Source organism: Tyto alba, unplaced genomic scaffold (genome assembly GCF_018691265.1).
Source record: "Tyto alba isolate M040663 unplaced genomic scaffold, T.alba_DEE_v4.0 Super-Scaffold_38, whole genome shotgun sequence".
NCBI lineage: Eukaryota > Metazoa > Chordata > Aves > Strigiformes > Tytonidae > Tyto > Tyto alba.
Genome location: NW_024881313.1, coordinates 1,528,605 through 1,546,319, shown reverse-complemented (window position 1 = coordinate 1,546,319; position 17,715 = coordinate 1,528,605). Strand labels below are relative to the sequence as shown.

At 35.8% G+C, this 17,715-nt stretch overlaps 1 protein-coding gene across 3 annotated transcripts in view; it reads left to right on the top strand.

The window, feature by feature from the left end:
• KCNH8 (potassium voltage-gated channel subfamily H member 8) overlaps positions 1-17,429 on the top strand; it is a 197,961-nt gene extending 180,532 nt beyond the window's left edge. For all 3 annotated transcript variants that reach the window (XM_042802266.1, XM_042802265.1, XM_042802267.1), the window contains 3 exons: positions 2,238-2,344; positions 3,467-3,543; positions 15,487-17,429. In XM_042802266.1, the coding sequence (XP_042658200.1) occupies positions 2,238-2,344; positions 3,467-3,543; positions 15,487-16,197 (895 nt within the window). In that variant the 3' untranslated portion in view covers positions 16,198-17,429. The remainder of the gene's footprint in view (positions 1-2,237; positions 2,345-3,466; positions 3,544-15,486) is intronic.
• Positions 17,430-17,715: the final 286 nt, after the last annotated feature.

Here is a 17,715-nt window from a genome sequence, read left to right as displayed (position 1 = left end):
CAGTGCAGTTGTGAGGTGTATAACCAAACTTTTTCAAGAAAATATACTTTGCTTAAGAAACTTGTTCTATTGTAGATGTTCCCTAGAGTAAGCCAACCAGTAATCTTCACTGGTGCTTCAGGTTCTTTCCTTGTACACCACAGTGAAGGCAATAAAGCACAGAGGGTAAAATATTTAAATATTTCTTGGTGCAAGGAATAGAAACCAGCATCCTAACTTCTAGGATACAGTCATAGTCTTCCCAGATACTTTTGGGTACTGCCTACGAGGTAGATGAGCGTCAAAAGGAAGAAAGCATAATGATAATAAAGGTAGTCCTGGGAGGAGGCATTTATGCGTTCAGATCTCCTCAGACCCACATGGATGGATGCACTCTAGCCCTGATTGACTGGATAGAAGAGGTCACAGGTTAATCTTTTCTGACTTTTTGGCTTCTAGGAGTAGAGGTGTGTCAGTCTTCAGGAGAAAATTCAGGGCTGTACAATAGCTAATAATTAATACAATAAAAGGGATGAGACTTACCAATTACTTTTGTCCCCCCATTTTTTCAACTCACTAGATTATGTTGCTCCACAGCCAGTTCCTTGTATATGAAAAAACATCTTGCCCATAGAAGTCTGTCTTTGGCTGTCCAGAACTAGCTATTTTTGCTACTACGGTTTCTTTTTATTCTGAATCTTTTACCACTTTAAAGAACATAGCATCTATGAATTCCAAGTCATGTCTGAATAGGTTTTCCCCTGTGTGCTTTAAAGGAAGCTAAAATGTTAGTAATTTATATAATTCGAAATCTTTACAAAAGGGATATTGGTGTTTAAAATTTGCTTTTTGAAGCAGTGAGGCCAGATGACATTAAATAGGTTTTATAGCAAATTTCAAACAAAGTAATCATTCAGGTTTTCAGCTGCAGATAACAGTATAGGCCAGAGGAGCTCAAGCATCACATTTGAATCTCATTTCCTCCCAGAGTCTGGATAAGATTAGAATGATGTCTAGTAACATCCAACTGGCATTGTGAATGCTCAAACATGACACAGAGCCCTAAACCCACATGAAGAATCATGAAGGGCAAGAATATACGGTACATGCACAGAGCTTTAAGTTATGTGGGTCTTTTGAGCCAAATACATAACAGATATCTCTGTGTTGTCCTTCCTTTCTCCAAACATTTCCAGTCAAAAGGTTCACTTGAGAATATCCTTATTAGATGGAAAGTTTAATTTACATCATCACAAAGTTATCAGAATTGACTGAGAGGCCGAGAACTCTGCTTTAGCTCTTCCAGATTAGTATTTAACTCATCTGCCTACTGTAAGGCAAATTCTGAATCTTGTGCATAGACAAAACAAGAAATTAATGCTCTACATCTGTCAATTGGCAGTTTTCTGAGTCACTTCCATTGTCTTTAAAACTGTTCTCTTTATACTCATAATTACATATTTTTAATAATATGTATTTATTCCTCCATCTGATACCAGTTTTCTATTCTTAGTATGCAGCATTTGGTTACTGTATAAAATGCCTAAGTTTCTTTTTCTTTGGATCTTTTGAGACTGCAAATTTGAGGTCAACTACAATGCATGAGTAGAAATAACTGACAAAAATGGCTTTTTCTAGTAGTTAGATCCTATACTAATGTAACTGGGACATTGCAGGCTGGTCCACACATCATCATACTCAATTTGCAAACAAGATCACTCTGCCTGAGCTAGTTAGTTTTAATTGAATTTGAGAATAGCTGTTTGCATGGAACTTTTGACTGTGGTTTACAGAGATGTTTTCATAAATATATTATGGTTAGACTTAGGCTCTCTGTAAGTAAGCCTAATATAAGAGCCTGACTGTTATGCACAGGGAGATTTAAATTTCACAAGAGCATAGTGAAGCATCTTTAGTTTGTGCAGAAGAAAGAATGGCAAGAGAATACCTTAGATATGAAAAGCAAACTATATTCAATACAGGTTTTGTTAGGACCCAGAATATACTGCAGAAGTCATGAAAATCTGAAACTTCAGTTAATTATGTTTGGCCTCACATTCCTTCCTCTAACAGTAAGTTTAATCTTTAGTGACTCACAAGAAGTTATACCAATAGGATAGCTTTTACTTTTTTCTAAACTTAATGTTGTGCAAAATTTACCATTGCTTAAAAATGTGCCCTTTAGGAGTAATTTTGACAACATAATTATGAATGTGATGTTTATGAAACTGCTTCATCGCTCCAATTTTTCTCAACAGAATTGTTGATGGGATTGAAGATGGAAACCATAATGAGGAGAGACAAAACTTTGACTTCAGCTCTGATCAGCTCAGGCAGGAATCCAGATTATCTCCAACAACTGGAGGTGAGTTTTGCCTGGGAAAAATAACTCTTTAGAGAAATCAGTTTTCATAACTGCTTTTCCCCTTTGTTTCTTCACTTCTCAGAAGTGGCATAAATGGATTTAACATATATCTGTATTTTCAGTACCATGTCAGTACCACAACTAGTACTGTAGAAAAATACAACAGGGTCCCCAAGGCCATTTGTGGTTTTCCTGCTAACAGTCATGATAAAAGAGCTTACAAAGGGTACTGTATTTTCATGAATTATATTTTACCATAACTATAGTAGTATCAGCCAGAAGCCTCATGCTCCCAAAACTTTGGGCATGAAAGGTACTAAACACAAGGACAAAATTCAACATAAAAATAATTTAATGCCCTCCCCCTCCCCCCCCCCCCCCCCAAAAAAAAAAAAAAACACAACAGAAAAAAAAATTAAAAAAAAAAAAAAAAAACACAGAAAAACACAAAACCCACAATTCATAAAAAGCCATAGGCAAATTTGGCTCTCAATTTTTGTTAAAGCTATTTACAAAAGTGGAGGAGTATGGAAGTAGCTAGAATTTTAGGAGTGAAAACTTTGAATAGAAAAAGGTTTTAGGAAGCCTTAAATGACTTACACTCTGAAAAGGTTGATAAAATAGCACCACGGAGGAATAGAGCACATCATCATGGGGGGAAAAAAAAAAACAAATAGAAAGAACGAGACAGAGGGGGACACAAGTGGACTAATGCTGAAGCAACACAACTAGTGCCGCTCAGACTTTCCAATATCACCTCTTTTACAAATAAACAGTCCTCACATAGTCATGTACCTTTTGCATGGAGGTCATTAAGACACATTTTGTTCCTCTTATAGCTGAACAGAAAAATAATCTATGATTTTTAAAAGCAGTTGACATGTTATACAGTTGGCACCATGGGTGTCATTTTCAGTCCTTTTAGGTTCAGACTGAAGAGAGTAGTATGATTTTAATTCATCACACTTTTCTTACACATTGTGCACTGAACGTTAAACACAAGATTTTATTTTCATTCAATCCAAGTGCAAACTAGTTTTAAAGTACTGGGTAAGTGCAAGGATAGCACTGCTGTTTTGAAGTTATATTTCTCTCATTTACATGCATTTGAATTATTTTCAGAGGCTGAAATCGGTGCTGCTGTGCTTGTTATCAAAGCAGAAGAGACAAAACAGCAGATCAGCAGGCTTAACGATGAGGTAACAAGCTTTTGTGGGGGTTGGAGGGATATTAATGATTCAAGGAATGCTGGAGAAAACTCAGAAAACTTGGGAATATGATAAATGTGTGACAAATGAGTTTGCAAAACTGGATGGCATTCCTACATTTAGGAAGTTTGGGGGTTTTAACTCTTTCCAGATTAATCTTCTACATGAAAGCTATATAAAAGCTTGTGTCATATGCTAGAGCTAAAAACAAAGTGAGGTTATTGTAGTAACTGTATCTAAGTTTCTTAGGGATCTAATTTTCTTAGGGTTTGTCCTCTTCTGTACACGCTTCTATTTCTCTCCTCTCATTCTTTCCCCAAGCCCCTTTTCCCAACTTTTCTTGTTTTGGTGAATGCTATGCTTTTGGAGAATTTCTCTGAAATAAATGCAAATCCAGTCATGTTCAAATTCACATCAAGAGTTTCAAATCACTTTATCTATGTCTATTTATAATGAAACAAAAGGTCATCCTTTCCTGGTCAAGCAATATGACCTGAGGAACGCAGAACCACTATTATTCAGTAGTGCTTCCTATTTTTCCCTTTTAATAACTCCAAACCTGTAATTGACTATCATTCTGACACAATAAGAGATGTTCTCTGGCTAAACTGTTTCAGATATCCAGCCACTGCTGTACTTCAGCTAACAAGAAGAAAGCATCAGACTAACTTCACAGTTGTACTGCAAGAATAAAATCTGTTCCCATCCCACTCTGTCTTTCAGTATGAAGACTGAAGACATTAGAGACAATTTATTATGATTCTACATGAGCAAACATTTAAAGAAGTCCAACCATTCAGTTTCACTTCTTTTTTCCTGATCTCTTTGGTTACAAGAAATGTCAAGTTTTATTTTATTTTTCCTTCTCTATTGTGTACACTTAATCTAATTATTCTTTATTTCCATATATGAAGTATTGGTCTTGTAAATCTCTTTCATCCTGGATCAGGTTAACTTGGTCAGGTAACTTTTATGTCCTAAGCTGGGAGTGCATGTATGGTTAGCTAGTCACTATGAATGCATCACCTCATTTGTATCTATGTCAAACAGCAGAGTTCAGACAAAAGTCTCATGCCCCACTGACTATAGTTTTTTATATGGCTTGGAGATATTTTTGAGTTCTTTGAACAAGATATTCATTGACAACACTATTATTATAGAAAGTTTTATTTCCTATGTAATATTTTTTAAACGTACAAGTCGTATTGATTCATCCTTTTTTAGAATATGAAGATGCATTATGTGGTTATCCACAAGAAGCAATTGGAAAATACATCATGGTGGCAGATGTGCTAAGGCAGGTATCTTGTGGATTAACCAAACATTTCAACTGCAATAGTTCTGGGTTTGTCAATGCTTCTCTAGTGAAAAGCAAGAAATAAATCTTGAAGTAGGGAAGTATGTTAAACAAAAGGAAAAGAAACAAACAAACAGACAAAAGCTATGAAGGTCATTTCCCTCCATATATAATTTTTATTTTTCCTTGTGACACTATCTAAACAAAATGTCACACAACTTGCTTGCTTACACTAACATGGAAATATGACCACATGCAGTAAAATGCTAGAGTTTCCACACAGGGAAACAGAATCCAAAATCTAGAGACAAACTTTTCACTGTTCTGAGTATGGTTCAATCTTTTATTTTAAAATTGAGGAGTGGTGATCCATCTATTTTCTCACAGAGTATGCTACCTGGAAGACTTCACTTGAAATAAGAGGTGCTTACCTCACAAGACTTCTGCAACCTCTCCTGGGATAGAGACAGATTTGATATACTAATTCATGATTGAACAAGTCAACCATTAGGTTGTCAGACAAAAAGAAGTCATCACCAGCAGGTCCTTCTCTTCTTTCCACAGCACTATGACAGAAGTGGGATCATCCATAGTCTGTCTGTTGAGCAGGTATTAGGAGTCCTGTAAGGAAGAGAACCTCTGGAGATTTAAAAAGAGTACCATAAACTTCTGGAGTCTTGGTGTGTGAAACAGAATTTGTTTTCACAATGCCTAACTGACTGCTGCCTGCACCAACACAGAGCACTAACTACTAAAACTGGAAGCCAACAAGGTTTTGGTAGGTTTAGACATCTTTTGGCAACACCTGAATTGATTTAAATCTAGCCTAGTTAGTGATAAAATGACATTAATAATAATGTAACCAGCAAATACAAATAACACAATAATGTGAAAAATAATTCTGAAAATAATTGTACTTACTGTGTAGTCACAGCAGATAAAGAAACCTTTCTCTGATTACAGAACCTCATAGAACTTACAGAAGATGACAGAGCTACATGAACCATTACAGAAAATCCTACACTCTGGAAAACACACCAGGCTTAGTCTAGGAACCTAAGGGAACATTTATATTCAACTTTTCAGTATCTCCAAGATTAATTTAATCCATGCTGTATGGAGTACATTACATAGAGTACACCTGCACTAGTGTAGCCATCTTTAAGATGTTTATTGTTGGTGCCTTGCAGTACTTGGAAGGAGTATTCTATCCTTCCCAAGCTATTTTGTTTTCTAAGTAGTCCCCTAGCAAAGAAAACAGCATTTTGCATTCTGACCAACCAAGAGTCTTAAACACAGAAGTGTTTATATACGTGAGAATTCTCAATTCAATGTGACAATGCACAGGCATACAGTATGGACAAATATTGGACTGGGATATAAACTAAAAAAAAAAAAAAAAAAAAAAAAAAAAACATGAGGAGCAATTCTAAACTGATGTACATTTAAATATCATAGGTAGCACTCTGGGCTCAAATTCCAGAGACAGACGGGTATCCTCCAAGTCCTCCCATGGATCAAAATTTATGTGGAAAAAACTGCATGACTATAAGGATGCTTATTTGCATATTCTGCATGTATTCAAACATGCCCCATCTGGAGTTTCTGGACTGTGAGTACTGACTTGGTACTTACCCAAATGAGCCTATGAATACCCTCGCTGGAATACACTACCTATTCCTTGGGGTTTTTGTTGTTACATTAAGTATCGAACAACACTTGTAGACCCAGTGCTTTCATCATTCCATCACTCAGTGATGATCATTAATGGAAGATTATGACTGATGGATGATGCAGCAGACTGCTAGCAGTAATTAAAATACCAGCAGAGTTGGAAACTAACTTCTCCGTTAACAGATGCAGCCTCTTCCTGAAAAAGAAAATATGAGAAAACAGGTCACAAATAGCCAACAGCAGCAAATGCTATCATTAATACATTTTCCAGTGGAGATCAGAAGTCAATCAACAAATGCAAAAAAACCTGCTTTCATGAGAGGTAATTGTATTATAACAGGTCACTGGCTAGCTTAAAACTTTTCATCTGTTCACTGGAGGAACAAAGACATACATCTTCCCATTCAGACATTCAATACAGTCTGTTATTAGCAAAGAAAGGCAAAGCAAAAAAGAGTTACCCCAGAGATAAATGTACAAAACAAGCTATACCCAGCTTAGATATGTAGTGGAGCTCTTGGCAGTATTTTAGGCATATGACATTCACTACACAACCCAAAGGAAAGGCCATTTACCTAAGAATGTGACTAACAGAAGACAGAGCCTTGATTTCACTTCTCAAAGTTTGTTACATACTAACTGAAGGACTAATGGATGCACACGCTTCCTCTAAGGAGGGGAGGCTCCAACGCGAGCACTGCCACTTTATTAGGCAATATGAGAGAAACTTGAATGCACCCCAGATTCCCACTGTATAGCTCCATAGTTTGGCTGCTCAGCCGGTTACCGAGCTTCTTCCTTCCCCCACCTAACCTCACTTCTCATTTTGATCCTGAATGAGATCCAAGCTGATAAAAGGGAATTTCTCTCTGGTTCAGTATTGCAGGGTGGAGTGGAATAGAACTACTTAATCTCTTACCCTATTTGCCCATTCTACTTAGTCTAAATAATCAATGAATAAAAAAGACATGACTTTCATTATAGGTCAGTATGTGGCAGGCGAGAGTTAAGATTCAGGTTCTTGCTCCTGTAGAAATGCAATTATTTAAGCAATAGTTTCAAGATCAAGTGACTGACTAGACAACATGGCACGTTTTCTGAGCTGAGAAAAGCTTGATTCAAAGACCTGCTCCTAATTAGGCAGAGTGAGAATTTAGGAATAGGTCTTCTGCCTTATATGTATGCATCCTTCCTTTGCAGATATCTGTACACCCAACCTGGTCTTTCCAGTGCATTTGTCTGCAAAAACTAATCAGATGAGTGCATCTAAACATTCAGCATTTTTTCAGAGGCACCATTTACTTGGTGCAATCATACATAACTACTAAGGAGCCCAGAAGTAGAAATAGGAAACCACTAAGCAGATTTTCTGAGAAATATAGATGACCATAAATCTAGATTAAGGCACCTGCCTATTACTGTCCCATTGTCTGTATCCTACTAGGTTTTTAGCTCTTTATCATTTGAATGCAATTGTATGAAAATAGCGTGTAAATACTTCTACTTTGATTCAACATGAAAAACCTAAATCTGAATTATTTAAAACCTAGACCAGTTAAAAATAAGAAAATATCCAAATTTTAGTCATAATTTTTCTCTTGTAATTTGTACATAGTCTCCACAGGTACACAATTTCATGCTCAGATATACAGAACCTCTTCTGCAGTGCATGCAAACTCAGATTTCTTTGTCATGTCCCCTGTTTTTCTCATATATTATCCAGCCCCAGTGCAGTCTCCTTCAGCTTCAGAATTCGGGGTCTGATTTCATACTTTACCACGTCAGTAGACCCAACAATTACAGTACTGAAACAGTATAATGAACAGAGTACTCACATTTGTCCCATTCAACTGAAAAACAAACAAACATGAGGAAATATAAATAGGGTCAGCTTTTGTACTAGAAAATTGCCTTCTATTTAGCCGCATGTTGGAGCACTTAGTGGAAATTCAGCTATTTTTAATTTTAGGTTTTTGAGATGCAAGTGCTTAAAATACTCCAAGCAATTGGCACTTATTCAGAACAGAGAAAATGCATTCACAGGGATATTTCACTTTCATCTAACAAAAGGAACAATCCTAAACAAATATGTTTATTTTCCAAATCACCTAAAGGAATTTTATAAATAGGTTATTTTAAAATCTATTTCATGTCCAACTGCCAAAAATAAATCTCTCAGGACAAGAAAAAAACGCATTATTTTTTTAAAGCAAAACATATCCCTTAATACTAAAAATGTATTCACACTATGGAAACAGTCATTTTATAATCACTGCCAATGAAGGAAATTTGGTGAAGTTAATTAGGCCTTCAGTTTTACATAGGGGATGTACTGTTGAAGCTCAGTTTGCAGCTTGAGAACTCATATAAAGAGTTCCCCTGACTTACAGCAATTAAAAACATGTTCTTTGTAACAGGCTCATAACTATATTATCACATGAGAGAAATTATTTTGCAGCAAGGCTACCCCAATAATTCACCTTGGAAAATATCATTCAATCAGGAAAAATGTGGCAAAAAACGAACTAATGACATTTATTGATCATGAAAACTAATTACAACTAATATATCCATGTTGGATTTTATCTATGTAAATTTAGCATAAACGTCAAGACATAAAGCCTAGTATTATTTGTGTTAAGAAATAAAAGCTTTCTAAGCCATAAACACCAAGTAAACACATTTTTTTTTTTCCTGCTGAGATTTGTAAAAATATATTTTCCTTTTAGCATTGATATTCATTTTTCCAAAGAACTCCTACCTTCTTGTTTTGTCTCTCTCTCTGGTCATGTACTTTTCTGTTTGCAGAATAGTCTTTCCAGCTATTTTTTTCTTTCTCTTAATGTTAGCTTAATAGTTATTGGCAGATGAAGGTAACAAAAATGACTAATGCTCTAAAGCTTAGGTTAATTTCTTTTTTAAGCAGGACATATGACACATACATGGCATAGGTCCTATACGCTGTGGTCTCTCTTGTACTTTTCCTTGGTGGAAAGGCACCTGAGACAAAGAAATGAATCAAGAGAGGAAGCCATGCAGTGTAAAACTCAACTGGGCATCAAAAGTCAACTTGAGATTTGAATAAAAAAAATATTACTACCATGACATATAATGATGATTACCCAGTTAACTCTCTAACAGGCATTTCAAAACATTCCAGTACTGAAAAGAATATTTTCCCAACATCTAAATGTAAATTTCTGGTAGTATGCAAATTTACTGCTTTTCCTCTTATGCCTAGAAGATATAAGAAAAAGCTGACTGCTGTTCTTCTAAAAACAACATACTGTTCCAGCAGATCTTAAACAAAATTCCTTCTTTCTTTGCCCATCAAATTTTTTAAAACTCTTCATTGGTACTATTTTCTTTTGGATTGTCTTTTTTTCAGTGACTTAAGAGATCTAAACAAGTGCACAGTCTCAAGCTGCACCAGCATAAGCAATTGCTATTGAAGAGAACCCCCTTCCTGTGTCCAATAAAAAGTGCTGTTGATATATCCTGGAAGCATGATCAATGATTGCCAAGTGTGAATCGGCAAAATTCCACAGACATTTTTCTATAATACTCTGCATAGGCAGAATATTTTATTCATGTCTCTGACATTTTCTTTTTAGATGTAATGTTAAACATTTATCTTTGTTGAATTTCATATTACTGATATTTAAAAGTGAACAAGAATTCCATCTAGCCATTAAAAATAAACATTAAGTGAAAACAGATCAGGATAGACTGATAAAAAGAATGGCCTGAAATGTCCATGGATGACAGCACACCACTGATCATAAACTATTCCAATCACGCACGAATCCAATTCACAGTGCATCTTGGTCATATTTTCTTAGTTGGTTTAGAAGAATGTCATGAGGACAGTAACATTTAAGATGTTTTCTGGCAAGATATATATTACATCTACAGTTTCTTCTTATCTACTAAGCCAACTTTTCAGTTAAAGAGGAGAATTACATTGTTTTACTCTGGTTTATTCTTGGAAAATATGTGTTGCCTGTTCTCTTTTAACTATTCCTTTAAATGCTGATAGAAACTGTTTACTTAATATTTTTGCCTGATTTCATATATAAAACCTCAGGCTTTCTTTCAACAGTACACATTAAGAGCTTCATTTCCCCCCACCTACCTGTGATTTCCATGATCATCTATTTGCTCTCAGTCAGTTGCTAGTTAGTCAGTTTGTCCCTGATACTCTCTGAAATTCTTGAAGCAGTAATTTCCAAATCTGGTTTTCTTATTGTCACCATCATGCTGAAACCATCCTGATTCTGTGACAACCTGAAGGCAGCATCCACATCCAACAATGAAGAGCCACAAATTATTATTAGAACTGCAGCTTTGAAACCCTTTTTCTAGTCTGAATTTCATGCGAGTCCTGTTGACTTGAATATACTTAAATTATCTAGTTCTTTAAAAATTTCTGTTCTGTCCTTACCTGTTTAATAGCATCAGCAATAATCTTAGTGTCCTAATTTACTCATACAGACTGGTTGCCCTGGAACTACCCAAGAGCTGGCTAGTGAGTCAGCAAAGAAACCAGCAAATTTTCTTCTGTTACATGATAAAGCTGATTTCACAACCTTCCAGATTTCTGGATTAATTTTGCTGTAACTAAACCATCATATCATTGCTCAAATCCTGTATATTTAATCTGAACTTGGATTATCTGCACTGGATTTTTTTTTTTTCCTTCAACAACTAGCTTTATTCCTAAAGTGCCATTAAATCAGAAATGTCTGTCATCATAACACCAATGGCCACAGAGATGCTAATAGACAATCAGTGAAAATCTGTCTCAGCTCAGTTCTCATTTCATTCATTCTTTCCTTCAACAGTGCAGTTATTAGGAAACAGAGCATCAGCAGAGAGTTAATCTGAGCCTTGCAAGACAAATCATTCCTGCTGAAAGTCTCCTTGACTTTATGAAGCACCAGAATAGAAGCAGCAATGAAACATCAAGCAAGGGAATAGAGAAGCTGCCACATGTAATGCAAGCCAGGGAGCTTCCCTACACTGCCAAAATACAAATTCCATTTCTCAAGAAGCAAATTTTCTTCTTCACTTTTTGGTTGTTCAGAAAAAGTCATAGTAGGAAGATGTCTGAGTGAAGTTTGAATTGCAAAAGAGAGTAAAACAGATAGAAAAAACCAAGCAAACAACAATGTATTAGGCTTCTAGTTAGAAAAATAAAAAGGTTTGTTCCGGATTTATCCAGGAACACTGATAGGAAATAGGCGTTGTAGTAGAAAATCTTAGATTAAAAAAAATAAATAAATAATGCTGGAATATATAATGCACAAATAAAACTGTTTACCCAATACCATTTAAACAAAGCAATAATCACCACCATCACCTTACATTACATAGAGCTTTTCAATGATTTTATGGAAAGATTTAAATACAGTCACCCCATTCTTACTTAACTACATGGAACAAGGTATTCAAACTGCACAACAGCTTTATAGTGGTATTAAAGAAAAACACTATTTCTGCTGAAACTGTTGAAGTAATCTGAAAATGTAGCTTACAACTACTAAAACTTATTTTGGTCAGGGCATCAGAAAGTGTTACTATTAAAGCCCATATGTTAAAAAATACATATATTTTATTTTAACCTCTGTTTTGAAATATATTCTTTCTTTATAACACACTGTGCTAAAAAGGTACCAGAGCATTGCTTTTGACCAGTCTGAGAAACACCTCTTGCTAATTCAAGCTAGATCTGTATAAATCCCAGTTTCTACACCACGAAACATTGCAGTATCTTTTTCAAGTCCCATAAACTGTTAAGACAGCATTTCAAGTATATCTGGGATCTCACTCATCAGTTTAGAGCTGTCTGCCTAGCACAGTGGGAACCATTTGTACAACTAGCTATATTGCCTAGCAATAATCACTGAGCTCCTGAAAACAGAATAGCCTTACCAGCTTGCAAGGAATTGGTCCTTTCGCTCAGGACAAAACTGTACTGCTTTCAATTTCTGTTCCATAGACTTAAAATTTCTTTCTCTTTTAATCTTTTTTGCTTTACACTTTCTGGAGCGGTGTGAAATTGTTAACATTATTGATAAAACCGCTCCCTGTTACACCTGCTTACTTGCATCTGCTCAAAAATCTCTGCAGGGTGTAAAAAGGGAAATATAAACAGTAGAATATTGATAATAACAGTAATAGTATGCTATGTAAGTTTATAAGTATAATAATATAAAGATAGAGGGTAATTAATAGCAGTTCAGGTAATGGAGGTTTAATCCAGTAAAATTAAGTTTCTAAAATCTAGAAAGGGTTTTGAATTATCCAGAAAATTACATATTTGCTTTGCCTATGCATTGAACAGTATTGGTCCAAATAGGTCTCAATAAATGGTGCTCAATTTCTAATGAAGTTTGGCATAATTAATTTGAATCTTAAACTATCATACTACTGGAAACTATTAAAGCATGCATCAAAGGCTGGTTTATCAGGTCAATTCCTATGACTGTGCCAGAGCAAGCTTATGAGAAGACAAGCGCTCTAAGAGCTAGCTGATATATCAAAAGCAGTATCTGGGCACTAGAGCAAGTTGTAATTAACAGAAATTCAGGACTGCCATAAGTAGTGATGCTGGGATTCATTTTTTTCTGTATTGTCTCAATGAATTAGCAAAAGAAGAATGTTAAAGAATAATTAAATTTTTAAAAAGCCTTTAAGTAGTCAGAAATGGAAGATAAAAACTTGGGACAAACCAAACAACACATTTTAAAGTTGCAGATTTTTTCACACAGCATTCATAGTTTGGGTAAAGGTGCATGCTCCTAAGGTAGTATCAATCTTCCTCTCTGCACAACTGCAGAAACCCCTGTAAAATGGATTCAAGTTGGAAAATTAGGCACAGAAAACAAAGTTGCTTTATGTACTAGGAGAAGGGGCCAGTGATGGTCCTAAAAAGAACTGATGATCACTGAATCTAGGTAGCCATGGGTTTGGTTGTCCTTCCGCCTTTTTTCCCAAAGAAACACTTGGAGGTTTTACAATGCCGTCTCCCAGGTCCCGGCCGGAGCACAGAAGTTCTTGCAGGGTTGATTTGTCCAGAAACCTCATGGTGTGTTTCCTTACGGTCTGACAGTACTGAGAGCCTTCTCTGGGTGATCTGACCCCACACAAATCCTGTTCAAAAATCACTTTCTTAATATATTTTAATCCCTTACATTAACTGAAGTTCAAGTGAGCTACTGGGCATTCAAAGCTTAATCTCAGCCTGCAGAAGGAGATCACATGCTTATTTTCTATCTAGCACGACTTAATTAGGTGACAATGCAGAAAGAGAGAGAGGTGGAGGGAGAGACAGAGACAGATCCTGTAATCTGCCACTCACTAAGGTGCTTTCTCCCTTTAAGCATTTTGCCTCCAGGAATAGTGTGATCATTACAAAACTATTAAACAATATGATGGGTTTGAACTCTCAGCTCAGACAGAATTTAATAGGTGCATAAGAGCTGTACTGGAGCTTCCTAGTTTCCTTCTAACTTGGAATTTCTTTATAATTCTTGTGCCTGTAGTAACACAGTCAAATTCAGTCTGAAATGTCTTTTCAGCAGATTTTTTTGGAACTATTCTGTCAGAAGAATGACAATTGTATTTCTATTTCTGATTACATGAAAATGAATCTGTGTAGGGCACCTAATCAGTGGTGTCTACTTCAGGGCAAAGAAAGACCCCCTGAATTAACATTTTTTTCTTTTTGAGAGGTGGTTCATCCTTTTGAAGATAAATGTGCAGTCATGTCGTTTTTTTCCACTAGCATCAGTATGAGAAGCTCTATTTTAACGGTAATGACAGTGGTTTGACCTAAAATAGATTGATTAGCTACCATGGAGACAAAGTTCATTTCTACCTCTTGTTAGGTTCATTTCTCTTTATTAAAAATAATTGACTGATTTTAACTTCCTACAAACTTTTTCTTAAGGAAAAAGGAAAGGCAAACACATTTGAAATGATGAGCGGGTCACTTCTGTGAGTTAGGCTTTTAATTTCCCGAAATGTCCTAAGGAACATCTCCATTAATGATCATATATCAATTTACTTTAAAACACAAATTCAGAACTTGTTATTCTGATCCCTACCCAAACCAGCAGTTTTGGGGAGATTATAGACTTCATGTAATTACCTGGTTGTTATCAGTGTTTTTAAAAAAGAAAGGCCTAATAGAAAATATGATTCTTCCTTTTGCACATAAACTAGATTAAGCTACGCTATGGATTACTATCTCTGTGTTATATGCAATACCTTTCACGTGCAAACATAACTGCATGGAAGGAAACCGTTTCACAGGCTTTTATATTGTTTACATGTTTAGAGGTAGCAAGCAGATTTTAGAGTTTCCAGTTTCTTTTCTTCTCTCTTTTTTTTCTTGTGTTTAGTAGTAATCCACCAGAATTTCCATATAACTATTACTTGCATCCAACAACTTTGGGCATATGTTTCTTTTATTTTACTATGAAGACAGCATATGTCTGAACAAGATTTCACAAGACCTCATTTTTTCTATCATTCATCAGTATAAAATTGATTACTAAAAAACATTTATGTATTAAAATATTTAATGATTGATCAAGAAGCTATTGATGTCATATTGTCACTGGAAATCATCTCAGTTCTGACCCTAAGACCATTCCTTATATACAGAGTTTCATTTAAAATCAGGTGAATTAGGCCTATGGTGTTTCCATTATACGTTTTATTGAGTCTCTAATTATTTCACTATGTCACACGAAGTGTAACATATAGCTGTGGTAAGGTAGATGGATGGACAGTTTCCTACACATATATTAGTAGGGTATGTTTCTTTAAAATAACGACACTGTGCCACAGCTCAAAGCTGATACCGTTACAAGGGGAAAAAAAAGGATTTTATGTATGTATTTCAGGCATGACTGTATAAATAAATACTGTGATATTTTGCCCTGCCATAACAGGTGACAACTTTAACTCAAGAAGTCTCTCAATTAAGTAAGAACATGAAGAATGTGATGCACCTTCTGGAGAACCTGCTCACATCCCAGAAGCCTCCAGGATTCTGTGCTGTGCACGGCATATCTCGAAGTCCCACCCTGGAAAGTCTGCAGTCTCGAAAGACTTGGACTACACATCAACCTTGCACTCACATGCAAACTGGGAATTTTACTTGCACCAAAGCACAACTTTGCCGCGGGAACACATTATGTGATATTTGGAATACAGATCTGTCCTCTGTAGGCAGCAGTCCCCAAAGAACTGAACCCAACTTGCAAAATTCTATGGACGGTGACTTTTATTATACAGCAGGCCTTCACAATTCCCCCTCCCAGTATCAGGTAATTCAGAAAGACAATTTGCAGTTTTTAAGATGCACCTCTCCCCATTCGGACACTACCTTGACTCCTCTTCAGTCTATTTCAGCAACTCTTTCTTCTGCGGTATGCTCTTCATCAGAGACATCGCTACACCTCGTGCTCCCCAGCAGATCTGAGGAAGGTAGCTTTAGCCAAGGAGCAATCAGCTCACTCAGCCTTGAGAACCTGCCAGGATCATGGGACCTGGAAGGAACAGCCGGAGTAGTTTCTGCACAGACCCCAGATTTCCCAGTAGACATCGTGACAAGCATAAGGGATGCTAAAGATAAAGATTACCAAGCCATAGACGTATGAGGAGAAACTCTGAAGCGGTACTCGAAGCATGTTCCACAGCTGCCAGTTTTCAATCTGGAGAGCACTGCATGACTGCTTTATTTGACCTTTTCTCTGGTGATCTTGGAGGCTTACAAACATGGAAATTCAGATTTATAGAAAGGAAGAAAAGGTATTGCTGGTTCATACGATAGGAAAAAAAATTTCTAGATTCTAGAAGCATGTTGAAAAGCATTTTGTATACAAATATTACTTACTGGTCTGTTTGGCAGACTTTTGTGATAGTCCAAAGACCCTGAGGGTCAGAGCAGCTGGAAGTCTAGGACAAAAGAACTGTCATGGGTGGCTTTTGTTCATCGAAGCAAAGGTTCCCTGGGTGTCTGACTGTTGTTCCCAAACAATATCTATGGCACTGTTTGCTTGAGGTGATTGTGGGTCCTGCCGGTCTGTTTGTCAGTTCTGTGAAGGCAAAGGGACAATTATCGCTGCATGTCATCTAGACAATCAACCAAATAGAGCTGGTAGAGAGTGGTTAGTTGTTGCACGTTGTTTGTCATGTAAATGAAACCTCCTAATTTATCTAAAAATACTATTTTTATATACTTGTTATGAAACATGTACTTTAAAATTATTTAAAATATTTATAAGGAGAATAATAGTTTGTTTTCATTTTGGTAAAAGCTTGCCGTTTTAAGAAGAAATGCACTACCATCATGTATTAGATCAAATACTATTTATTGTTCAGATATTATGTAGTTTACAAATGGATACCCTTTTATGTGCATGCAATTTGCAATGAATGTAATTCATGCTGGTGAAATACAAATAAATTAAGGTATTATTTTATTTAAAAAAAATAAAACAGCTGGAATGTTGTATCCTGTACTAAGTCAGCTATCACTACTTTAAAAGTGAATTGTTATACTGATAACATTAAGTATCCTTGGTTTGTGTCTTAGTATTGCACTATTATTGATAAGACCAAGTCAACATTTTAATACAGACCCCTGTTTGAGGACTTCATGTCTGGACAAGAAAATTAAGAGGGATGAAAACCATTGAGCAAACTGAGGAATGTTAAAGGGAAAAAGTCCCATGGTCTAGTCAGAATCAAAGAAATAAGCTAAAAACAGTTATTAATTTGATGATTTACTTACTTATGTAAAAATTAGCTTTGACTTTTTTTAACTAAAGAGACTATAGGTTTGGCAAATTATTTAATCCAGAATGTGATATAATATCCAAATGAAATGTAAAGGTTTTTTCAATATTTAGTGTATTAGAAACATATTGCTACAGTGCAACCAGAGTTACTGTTTTGCATTGGAATTTTGATTTATATATTTAAAGATGCACAGTATGCACCACATTTGCATGTTCTTCAGCAAGCTTTCTAAAAGAACATATTTACAACCGAAAATAAATGTTCTAAAATAGTGAAGTAAATTAAGTTACATTTAATAATTAATGCAAACGGGTGACTGTTATCAAATTAAAATTTTTACAGAGCACAGATTTTTGTTTAACTTCCTTAAGAGT